Genomic DNA, 12,113 nt, shown 5'->3' with positions numbered 1-12,113 from the left:
GGGTCCGGGCCGGGGTCCCAGCGTGGCTCCGGCGGTGGGACCCCGCGGCAGTCCGCCCCGCTGCTGCGAGTCCGAGAGGGTGAGCAGCTTGTAGAAGCCCTCTCTGGTCCGGAACTGTGATTTAATATCATTGATATCCTTCAGAGCGCCGCCATCTCCGGCCATTTTTAGTACAAACAAGCCGCACAGGAAACCGAGGTTTTGACCTGGAAATAATAACGGCGCAATGAAAAGTACTAGAATATACAGATGAGAGGCGAGCCGAGCTGACCAAGGCCGACCAGCACGCCCGGTCTGCTCCAGTACATTTTACGGCAGCACCGGTGACCAGACCGCTGCTACCTGGAAAATAAAGCCGCAGAGAAAGACACTCGAAGCCGGCGTAAGCATCATCCTGCACGGGTCTCTGCCTCTGTTCATCCAGTGTGCGTAAAGTACGTGTGGTGACGATCCTGATGCTGCTGATGCTGCTGCTGATGATGCTGTGGCCCGGCCCCGGCCTGACTGCTGCTGCGCAGCCGTGCGTGTGTGTCGTAAAGGGTTAAAGAGAGGGCATCTTTGCGCGCCTGCGCAGTAGTCAAAGCCTACAAATCTGACAAAGCATACAAATCCGACATAACTACCAGCGAGCAGTTCGTGTTCACAGAGTCTGTTACCATGGTGACTGACTCAGAGTTGCCCACATCTCAGGGTAAACTTAGTCTGAGTTTTCACATAACCCGCTTTCTGGGGCTCCTCCCCTCCTCCCTCCCCAGGTGAGTGCACACGTTTGTGTAAACGTCATTACGAATCGTCAAACAGAGCTCAGGAGAGGCGTTATTTATTATAATTATTCATTAAAACCACACGGTCCGGTCGTCTTTTATAGGAAACATGAGCTGTTTCATCTGCTAGTTGTATTGTAATGTAATGTAATTTTTTCTATATATTTTTTCTAAAAAAATTCTAAATCATTTCTATATTTTTTTGAAATAAGAATTTTAAGAAACCTAACAATTAAAAAACATAAACATTATTAATTATAAAATTGTAAGAAGACGCTCTGCTTAAAATACACTGAATAGGCGTTTTTTTTTTCAACAGGAAGACTGGAGGTTTGCAGGCAACAGCAAAGCATGATGGGTGTTCACACAAGTGTGCAGATGTATTTATGAGATGTAGATTTTGTCAGGATTATTGGTTCCTCCAATGCACATGCAAGATATTTCTATCTATTATGCAACGCCATCATTGGACTGGAGTCATGAATAGACACCTGACTTGATCAAGAACTTATTTTTTTAACTTTTTTTGTGTGAAAATGCAGCAAATCAGACCTGGATATTTGGTGCTGACTTCATCAAGAACTAATTTTTTACTTTTTTTTGTGAAAGTGCAGCAAATCAGACCTGGATATTTGGTCAAACTGATACCTTTTCATAGCAGTACTGGGTTAGGAGTAACAGAAACACAACACTCCTCTGGTCTGAAGTGCGTTACTTCATTTTCATCAATGACTTTTTTTTCCATTCATCCTCGACCTCAGTTGACCGTTTACAGTAAACACCACTGACAGTTCTGCTTTTCATTTCTTGGCATCTCACGTGCGTACTTCTCCATTTGGTCAAACTGGACTTACTCTTATTACTCACACACACAGACACACACACACACACACACATACACACACAGTGGTCTACGTTCACGGTGTGGGAGGGACGATTAAAGAGGCGTGGTCAGAGAGAGACGGAGGGAGGAGCAAAGTGGAGAGATGGAGAGCAAAAAGAGAACAGGGAAAAGTTAAGGAGAAGTTCAGTGCCACCTGTGTCTGTAACTGTAACAGCAGCTCAGTTATTGTATAAATTGTATAAGTAATAAAAGTTCTGAAAAGCAACGAGGTCTCTGTTTGGTTTGTATTTTTAAGGATATTTTTTGTTAACGACAAGATGTATGATTTATGTAATAAAAGTTTTAAAAGTTAAAACATAAAAAAGTCTAAATCCCTGAAAGAAAACGGGAACGTAGGAAACAAACTTAAGCTCAATAATTCTGGTGTTAATATTCAGCCGATCAAAGCAAATTAGAGCAGAGCCCAAATAACGTGACAAACTTTGACGGAAACATCTTAATAATTATTCACAATTGTGCAATATCATTATAAAACACAGTAAAATCATCATAAAATCAATACATTATATAACCATCAGGAAAACATATGTTACATTCATGGTCAGAGGAGGTAAAAAAAAATACAGAAACTGCAGTCAGCACATCAACACTGACAATTTAACCCGTGAATCTGTTTTTATGTGTGTGTGTGTGTGTGTGTATTTCACAATCATGCTTCAAATCAGTCCTAAAACCTCTACGACTGTACGTCAATTTGATTTTGACAATAAACACATTTTGTCAGTGTTCAAGCCACACATTTTAAATGAGAGGACCAATGCTGCTGCTGCTGCTGCTGCTGCTGCTGCGCAGGAGTCACAATTAGAAATGGAGTAAAACAAGGTTGCCCTGGAAACAATGGTCTCTTCATGTAGAAAATCAACCCCAGCTCTGACGGGAAACAGACCACGTCTCACGACTCTGAAAACTCATACTAATGTGTTGCGTTTTGTGTGTGTGTTTAACTAAGTGAATGGTATTTTGAAAGAGCCAACACTGACCTGTTTCATGATACACCACAGTACAGTACCTGACTCTCTTGGACATTGGGGAAAAATAGTATATTATTTTGAATATAAACATAAACTCATACCACTTTTTTATATCACTTCCAGTATAATTACCAGAAATGAGCCTTTTAACTGTGTAATAAATAAAAATAGAATAACAATAATATTAATTCAGCCATTTCTGGTGTTGTAGACTTACAGACTTATTTTGGCCTATATTTTGTATTAGGAAAACAGAAGTAGACCATCAAAACTGAAGTCCAGCTTTTTGCTGAAGTAAGACGTCACAGCCTAAAGAGACGGCGTCTCAGACAACAACCCAGACACTGTGTCGGAGCACGGAGTAGAAACACGATCGAAGAACAAGGGGAAAGAAAATGTACAATAAGTGAGATAAACACATGTAAAGGTGTCTTATAGGAAACCGATCGGTGTTGCATGACATTTGTAATGATATTTTGAGCAATCTGCCTTTAAAAATGGAGCCTTTAAAACTTGACGGGTGCAGTCCATCCATACAGGCCACTCCATCCATTTGATTTTGTTAATCGACACAAGACAGAGGGATCTGAGAGAAAAACAATGTGTTCACAGGAAGTCCCTCCTTCTGCTGTACAATTCACCACAGTCCTGACTGATGTCAATCAGAGCTCATCTGTTTCTTCTAAAATAGCATATGACCGGACAGAGCGTCCTGACTCTGGATGAGCTGCGGACGACCAGAGAAAGTGCCGGCAGCACAGGAGTTTTTAGGTTTTCAGTCATCGTGTGATGTGCAAACACTACAGCGCTTCAACTGTCAGTCAGATCGTACTGTCGACTGTGGGCAGCTGCAGGCCTTGGGTCAGAGGTGTAGTCTGGGTAGAACCTGACAGTCGGTTAATCAGGTGTCTTTGTCGTCACTGACACGAAGAAGCCGCACGCCTCCATCACTGATCCTGTCTCCGGGTCGTGATGGCTGCACCTCCTCGTAAGGAGGAGGCGGTGGGTTGTCTGGGCTTTGGGAGGACAGGAGGGGGCTGTAACTGCCATCGCACTGATGGCTGAGAGACAACTCCTGAGACACTGGAGCCTCCTGGGCCATGAGGAGCTGAGTGGGTCCTGGCGCTGAGCAGGGCGGGAGCCGCTGACCCCAGCTGCCGTACACCGCCTCCTCGTAGGTGGGGAGAGAGACAGGAAGTCCATCCACCATCAGGTCCAGCTGGTCAGAGGAACGTCGACTGAGAAAGACAAAAAGGGTGAGGGAGGGAGAGATTAGAGTAAAGTAAGTTCAAATAATAATAATAAAAAATTTAGAGTTTAATTAAAAATTCACAAGTAAGTTCAAATAATAATAATAAAAAAAAAATCTATTTTGCAGTCCAATTTCTCCTGTGCATAAACATTTTCTCACCAGGTATGATCACATAATTGATCACATAATATCAATCATTTGGAAGCTGTTTGGAATCGTTTTTGCTGCAGTACCATTGTTGGCCAGCAGGAACTAGAGAGAACTTTTCCAGTACTCCCTTTACAACTAGACACTACATCTTTACATCTTTATTCTGTATGTGGTGAATTCATACCCATGTGAGTGACAGGGGTAGAGGCGGGACTTGATAACAAGGCAGGCAGTGGTGGTGAGGAGGAAGATGGACACGCCCACCGCCGTCGTCGCCATGCTGGGCATCGAGTCATGTGATCTGTCTTCCACGTTTATTTTTCTAAATTCTGCAGAACAGAGACATGAAGACATGATGATGATGGAGAAGTGGAGCTGCAACAACCTTAACCGTTAGAGTCCAAAGTGAGAGCTTTATGGGATAAAGAAATCGTTCGAAATCATTGACTTTATTCCAGCTGGAGTTATTTATATAAATATTGTTTAATTCTTCTTTAAAAGCATAAATGAGTTGAACTTCCAGTGTTACGGTGTGATTTGAAAACTTCCTATGTGAAAAGTGAGCGTTGAAGCTCCACCGAAGGAAAAAAAAACTGTGATACGTAACCTATTTGTGAATAAAATCAGTGACAGGAAGCACATTTATTTTAATTGTGTTATGTGGTCGGTGCCTGTGATGATATGGAAGTTAATTTCCATAAGTTCGCCGCCGCTCGTCACAGAGGAAATGTTTAATGGTTATTATGGTGTCTCTGCCCACTTCCTCTTTCTGCGCTCCGACTTCCCGTCACAGCACTTTTCATTGAACACATACCGCGTCAACTCACACGACAAGGGCTTCTGGTTGTGTATGAACAGTTAGTCCCAGAACTAAAACCATTATATAAACATGAAACAATGAGTCGCCGTTAACTCAGCTGTTCACATCATGACTGAGATGAATCATGAGTGAAGCGCTAACCCGTGTGGTCACAGGGGAATATTGCAGTGAAATGTCAGCTTGGTCACAAAGGAAGGGGTTTAATGTCACCTTTTTTTGGTTGCCTTTACAGTGCAGTTTCTCCACAGGCTGATCACACACACTCCTGACCTGATTCACGGACTTTCACATGACTTCCATCATGACCTAACCGTACCCTCAGTGAATCACTGGAGCTCTGACTGGCTCGTTCACCAGTCACCTCCCTGGCTTATCTTCGTTCATATCAGTATTTTCACTTTCAGTTTTGTAGAAACCTAAAGGTGGCGTGGCAGTCAGCTGCTTGTGTCTTACTGCGGAGAATTCCCTCTTCTTGGTAAAAAATTTACTAGTAATCGTGTTTCAATCCAATAAAGTTCAACTAGGCCTCACATCATTCCAAGAAACTCATTCAATGACTGTATAATTGATTATAATATATTATGATAAGAAAATATTAAAAAACTATTTTTAAAACTTTTCTACAGCTGAAGGTACTGATCAACATACAGTCAAAAAAAACTTCTTAACCAAAAAAGACTTTATCATGATTTTATAGGACTCATTACAACAGATTGTAAAAGGTTGAAGAAATTAGCCTAGCTCTGGTTTAGCCAAACACATGGACGATGGACCTAATTAAACCTCATGCAATGTATTTTAAAATGAAAGTAAAAAATTCAAGGCCCGACATCTCACCTCTAACGGGAATACAAGCAGGAATCGGGGGCTGCCACGTGCCCTGCCGGCACCTGGACACTCGGGCCTTGGTGATGTGGTAACCAGGCTCACAGAAGAAGTGAAGCGAAGTCTTCGGTGGGAAACCTCGGCACGGAGACGGATCACAGCGGAAACCTCCATGCTCTGGTACCAGAGGGTGAGTGCAGTTATTCAGCCTGCCTGCAAAAAAAAAAACACAAAAAGCTCCAGCATGACATCTTTGGTAAATCCATCGATGGATGTTTCATAAATAATGCAACGTCAGTTATTTTATGAATCCAATAAATAATGCAACGTCAGTTATTTTATCAACAATAACCTATAAAGCTACATATTTCCATTCAAAACGCTGTGGTCATTCACTCAGTAGGAAGCAGCATCAAAACGTGGCCCGCAGCCGACTTCTGCTTTCTCAACAGGCAGCCTTGCCAAACATGAAGAGATTTCAACTTCCTTCATTGCACTCCCATAAATGTCCACATCTGCAGAATTTTAATATCCACTTCCTCAACCATTTCCTTCACCACAACCACATGCACATCAAGGTCTGCGTTTCTTCCATTTTTTTAAGTTTTGTTCTTCTACAGGACTGTGATGCGCTAAGAAACACTGCGACTCGCTTTAACCGGTCAACAAAAATGTGTCAGTTAAAAAAAAACATACTTCACCGCAAACGAAACCTAACAGTAACACAGTGAGAACAGTCTCACCAGACCAAAGTATAGCCTGTGTTCACACATTAACAAACACCTCAACACTGTTGATTTCTTAAGCATTTTATTTCCAGTAATGTTCAAATAAAACTCTTGTTTGTTAGAATCCTGTTTCACGCTGTTCCATTTATATCAAACATTTATATTGTACCAGTGTACACAACTAGTAGACCAGTGCTTTTAAACTGTGTTGAGAGCGCCCCCTGCAGGGTAGGGAGGAATGCGCTGCAAAACTCCATGAAAGGATGTTGATGAACTAACAAGGCGAGAGTCCATACCTGCAGTGAGGAGTGGTGAAGAGGCCATGAGGAGCAGGAGGTGGAGTCCACAGATCACACTGACACGTCCACATGACCCTGGACGCAGGACTGACGTCGACATGAACCCGATGTTCCTGAGGACACAGTAGAGATCAGGGTGAGTTCAGTCAGGGAGCAGGAGAGTCACTCTCTAACCGTGAGGCGTGACGTACGACAGTGTGTCTGGAAAGTGACATCACAGCTGTGAAGATGAGCGTCTGTGTGTCCTCAGCTGTGAAGTTTTTGTTTGTTCTAATCCTCAGGAGGCCGACGGAGCAGACCTGCTGCTGGGTTCCTTCACACCTTCACTGGCTGCAGCAGCTGCACCCACACGACCGTCATGACGACTGACGCGGCAAAAAAACAGGCACTTTAACCTCTGACCTCTTCAGACTAGAGAGTGGAGACGAGACAACGCCGTAAACCAACACTTTGTTCTATCTTCACCGGTCTGTTCACATCATGACTGAGATGAATCATGAGTGAAGCGCTAACCCGTACTTTAGGGTGTGGTGCAAGTCAAATAAAGATCGCCGTACACCCCCACTGGCACTACGTACAGTACTGAAGCTGACCTGGTTTTTAAAGCAGCGACATTTTATAAACATTCTTAGACAAGAATCCGTACATTTTCAATTTTCTTGAGGAAAATAATTCACAAAAAACATTTTAAGACTAAAATATGTGAAATCAGTTTAAGACATAAAGTTATGAGTATCCCAGCCCGTGGGCAGGAAGTAACCATGTCACAGAATGTAAATTGCACATTCGTTCCATGACACACTTTTGAATTTCCCACAGGGGAATTCTGAGACCGTGGCTCACCTTTGAACCTGTTGTTGAATAACTTGTCACAACCAACGATTCAAAACGTAGTTAAATATTTTCACCTGTGGTATTTGTATTTCTGACAGAATTTAAACCAGGGGTCACCAACGTGGTGCCCGGGGTCACCTGGTTGCCCCCGTGGACTATCTAAGGTGCCCACGGCGTGTGTTCTAGAAATGAAACCAGTCAACAAGAGGGTAAAAAAATGTCATGTTTAAATCAGTTACACCTGCAACTACAGTGGTAACAAGAGTGTCTGCTGTTGTATGTCTCAAAAATGTTTTATTATTATTACATTTTTCAGGAAGTCTGTATCAAACGAGCAGCTCTTTGTGTTACTAAGTAGCCTTGAAGCCCTGCTTTAAACAGTAAAAGCCAGGATACGGTGCAGGAGTGGTTAGTGTTCTTGCCTTACAGCAATCAGTTTCCTGACGATCCTACAGACTGTGGATGACACGTTCTCCTGGTCTGTGTGAGTTTTCTCTGCGGACAAGGTCTCCTCCAGCCATTCAAAACAACAGAGATTGATGGTTAGGTTCATTGACCACAGGAGTGAATGTGAGCGTGAATGGTTTTGCTGCACCCTGGCCTCTGGACTTCAAAAATAAAAAAATTAAAAGTCTGGACATTTCCACTCCTCGCGCTGAGAATCTGAGCAAAATTAACAAAGAATATTAATAAAACAGCAGACCGTGAAACTACTCACTACTTCACATAGTGTTTCCATCTCCTTCATCCTCCTACTGTAACTCATCTGCAGTCTTTCATCGAGAAGCAGTGAAAGAGCTCAGCGGTTTAACACGGATCATATTGACCAGTATGTGCCACCAATGGCTCAGCAGTAAGAACCACAAGTAGTCAGACTCTGTCTCCAAATGACTTGCACCAGCCTACACACACACACTTCCTGTGACAGACGAGTGCCAAAAAAGTCAGAGCTCTGCAAGAGCATGAGACCAAATGCCAACCTGTGTGTGTGCGTGTGAGAGAGACAATGCTGTGTGTTCTGCCGGTTTAGTGAGTCTTTGCTGCGTTAATGTCAAGAGAGATGCCAGTCATCCCGAGAGCAGCGGGGGAGAGCCCCCCACCCCTCACACACACACAGACACACACACACACAAAGATTTATTTTTTGTGACTATAAACTGTGCAGGACGTCTGAGTCTTGATCTGATCCTTGGTGATATTCTTACCTTTGACACAATAAGGGAAAAGAACGTGTTGTTTTTCAACAGTTTGCGTATGCGTGTAAAAATAAGATGTGACGCATCAAACTCTGTGCAAAGATGACTACAAACTTATTATGTTGGCAAGATGTAAATGTCAGTTTCCTACTGTTCTCGTGGGAGTTGATGAAAATTGGCGGTGCTTTGACAGCTGATGGTGACAACGAAGGCCGGAGGAGAACTGTATCATCCTCTCTACAGGGGAAACAGATTGAATCCATCTTTAATTCTTCTACTGCAGCACGGGAACCAATAATGGCATTTGTAATTTTTTTTTAATTTAAATACTGACATGGTAGAATATAGAGAAAGTATTTTTGTCATAATGGCTTGTACCAAACAGCCTTCTGTGTTTAAATTCTCTTTCTTGGTAACATTTTCTGGCACACAGGAAGAGATATATTTTGTGCCTCCACACGGGAATTCGTTGAGGACGTTGTTGGTGTTGAGGGCAACGGCATGGGGTAAGAGATTAAAAAAAATAGATAAAAGATAAAAAAAAGAAGATGGATGTCCTGATTTAACACTCTGGCCTGTTTACAATAAGACAACAACCAGCCGTGACAGTGACAGCCCACTGACACAGTTACAGTCCAACCGGTGGTCTGTTATATTTAGATTCTCCCCCACATCTGAAAGTCTGGCTGATCAGTAGCTGCGGACGTGACTCTGAACTTTGCTCTTTACGCTTTTCTGACTATGCAAAGCAAACAGGTTTGAACGGACTAAATATTTTCTAAGTTATTAAGAAATGACCCAGAATTTCGGAGGGTGCATGAAGTGAACACATCCACACTTTAGGATGAAGGAAACAGCCGAGTGAATGGAACAGAAAGTGAAGGATGTCACTCTGCTCAGTCAGCGCGCTGTTTGGTGTTTGTTAAGCTCAGAACATTCAGGATACACAAAGAACGCACACAACACACACACAGCGCACAGAGGAAATGCTGATGTAGCATTAACAAACAGGTGACAGTGTGTGGATGGAGGCAGGGTGAGACGTGTGTCACCACTGTCTCTATTTTCTTCGTACTGCATTTCCTATTATCTTTATACCACGTATCCCGCCGACCTGTCACGTCCCTGTTCACAGTGAGTTCTTGTGGAAGGACTCACTGTACTTGAATAAACCCATAAAATCCTACAGCCTATTAAAACAATCAATTTGCCCGGACGGAGAGAGAGCATATTGATTCATGGAAAGCCGCCGGTTCAATTCAATTTGTTCAACGGCTGCACAGCAATAATTGTTCATATCAATTCTGCACAGCACAGCAATAATTGTTCATATCAATTCCATTTAACACTTTAGTCTGAACCTCATAAAACCAGAACTGGAGGCTGAATATTCACAGACTGAGCAACTGTTTCACCGCTTGATCTAATCAGCCAATCACAAGACAGCAACTCAATGATTTCAGGCATGAAAACCTGACCTGGAAAAACTACTAATAATTAAGAAAAATTGTTTAATTGACTTTGAATTTGACGGGACAGACTAATGTCAATAAATCAAAAACATCTGATATTTTACCACAGAGTGGTCCAAAAATAAACAAACAAATAAAGCTCTGATATAAGAGGTTGACAATTCTAGTACAACAGCTTGTGACTAATTACTCAATGCAGAATAACTGTCCTTACTGACTGATGAATGTGTCCTTAAAGGGATAAGTAAAGTTTCATGGAACTGATGAAGAATACAGCCGTGACTAAAGTGTTGATGTGGGACAACGAGGACGTGTCCGACTCCAGTCCTTTATCTGGGTCAAGTTGTGCCAGTTGATGTACCTAACGAAACGAGTCACTACTCAAACAAACATGTTACACGTTTGCGGAAGGTGACCATCGAGAGTCGACCACGGTGCCCCAAAAAATATGTGGCCTGTACGCTTAATCCCTTAGAGCTCAATCCAGCAAAAGAAATTAATTATAATGTGGCCTGTATGCGAGCTCAATCCAGCAAAAGATATTAATTATAAAAAAAAAAAAAAAAACAACCCTCAAGTCTATAAATCGTCAAGATGCAAAGAAGGTAAAACAGAGACACACACTGGAACCAATGAAAAATAAATGAATTAATCTTGACAGAAAACATGTTTTTAAACATTTTACACACAAATATATCAATATACTAATACTGAAACAAAGACAAGAGAGGCGTTAAATGTTAAGCTGCATTACAATTCCTGGTATGTCTTAATATGGCATTGTTAATGTAAAATTATATAAAAATGTGTCGTCGTGGCCCATTCACTGTCATAGAGCAAAACAAATCAATAAAGAAAAAAAAAGAACAATTTTTAAAAAAAATAAACGCGTGGTGAGGTTGAATTATAATAAATAAAAGTCACAGTGAGTATTTAGAGTATACGGTTTCAGTACTAAAAAAATAATTCATTTCAAAATAAATAAATAAAGGGAAATCTTCGATATTGTCTTCAACACCAGGCGGGTGTCCCGGGAGGGGGAGGGGGGGGAAGCCTCAGGGACAGCGAGACAGTGTCAGTGTAAAAGAACAGAGTGAACCAGACAGAAGACTGACTATAGTAATGTACACTAACAACATCGTTAGTGTGAACACGTCGAGTTTTTCTCAGAAGGTTCCGTGATGTTCCTGTGATTATCAACTGTGACGTTTTCATCAACCCAAAGTCACGATTTTCTTTTCTAGCTTTAATACGTATTTAATATGTATTCATCCGTGAATCAATTCAACAAATCACACCGAGAGATTTTAATAAAGATGACAAAAAATAAAAATAAAAAACAACAAAAATCCTAGAAGCAGGCAGCGGATTCCCAGCTCCCATTAAAGTTAATTCGATAAAACAGGGATAAATAAATGTGTATTTGAACCGCGCAATTAAGAACACAAACGGTGCTGTTCTTACCTGGAAACCGTGAACACAGCAGTAGAGTTTACGCCTGCGTTGAAGCGGAGAAGAATCCCGGTGATGTGTTCACGGACAGATGTAACATCGGCAGAGAGATGGACAGAGCTGAGTGTTTCTCCGACGGCCGCTGCTGGCGCTCAGCAACAAGTGGAAGCTTTTCAGCAGCTGCTCTCTGACTCATCGATCAGCTGTGTTTGACAGCGACAGCCGCTGATCTGATTGGCTGAAGAAGGAAACCAAACCCCGCCCCAACGCCTCCTCCCTCCCAACCACACTCATCGATACTATTGTATTTACCTTTAAAAAAAAGCAGTCTCATAATTGTGAAATTTCCGTGGTATTATTTAAAATATTTTCGAAGTGATAGAGTTACAGTAATACAAGAGAAACTACTTAAAATGAAGAAAAAAAAACATTTTTATAAAATTATA

The 12,113-nt window shown here is 41.9% G+C and overlaps 2 protein-coding genes across 2 annotated transcripts in view; both read right to left on the bottom strand.

Annotated features, from left to right (window-relative positions):
- Positions 1 to 574, bottom strand: part of LOC103377918 (WD repeat-containing protein 20) — an 8,421-nt gene extending 7,847 nt beyond the window's left edge. Inside the window, 1 exon segment of the mRNA XM_017031958.2 lies at positions 36 to 574. Within this exon segment, the coding sequence (XP_016887447.2) occupies positions 36 to 165 (130 nt within the window). The 5' untranslated portion in view covers positions 166 to 574.
- A 1,304-nt stretch (positions 575 to 1,878) lies between these two features.
- Positions 1,879 to 11,850, bottom strand: LOC103377906 (sushi domain-containing protein 6). Its single transcript, XM_008308884.3, has 5 exons — positions 11,680 to 11,850; positions 6,711 to 6,826; positions 5,699 to 5,899; positions 4,226 to 4,370; positions 1,879 to 3,877 (listed from the first exon to the last, which is right to left on the bottom strand). The coding sequence occupies exons 2-5, from the start codon at positions 6,811 to 6,813 to the stop codon at positions 3,541 to 3,543; spliced, it is 786 nt and encodes a 261-aa protein (XP_008307106.1). The 5' UTR covers positions 6,814 to 6,826; positions 11,680 to 11,850; the 3' UTR covers positions 1,879 to 3,540.
- Between the last annotated feature and the right edge of the window lie 263 nt (positions 11,851 to 12,113).

The sequence above is a fragment of the Cynoglossus semilaevis genome, chromosome 4, assembly GCF_000523025.1.
Source record: "Cynoglossus semilaevis isolate Cse_v1.0 chromosome 4, Cse_v1.0, whole genome shotgun sequence".
In the NCBI taxonomy this organism is placed as follows: domain Eukaryota; kingdom Metazoa; phylum Chordata; class Actinopteri; order Pleuronectiformes; family Cynoglossidae; genus Cynoglossus; species Cynoglossus semilaevis.
This window is presented reverse-complemented; position numbering and strand designations above follow the sequence as displayed.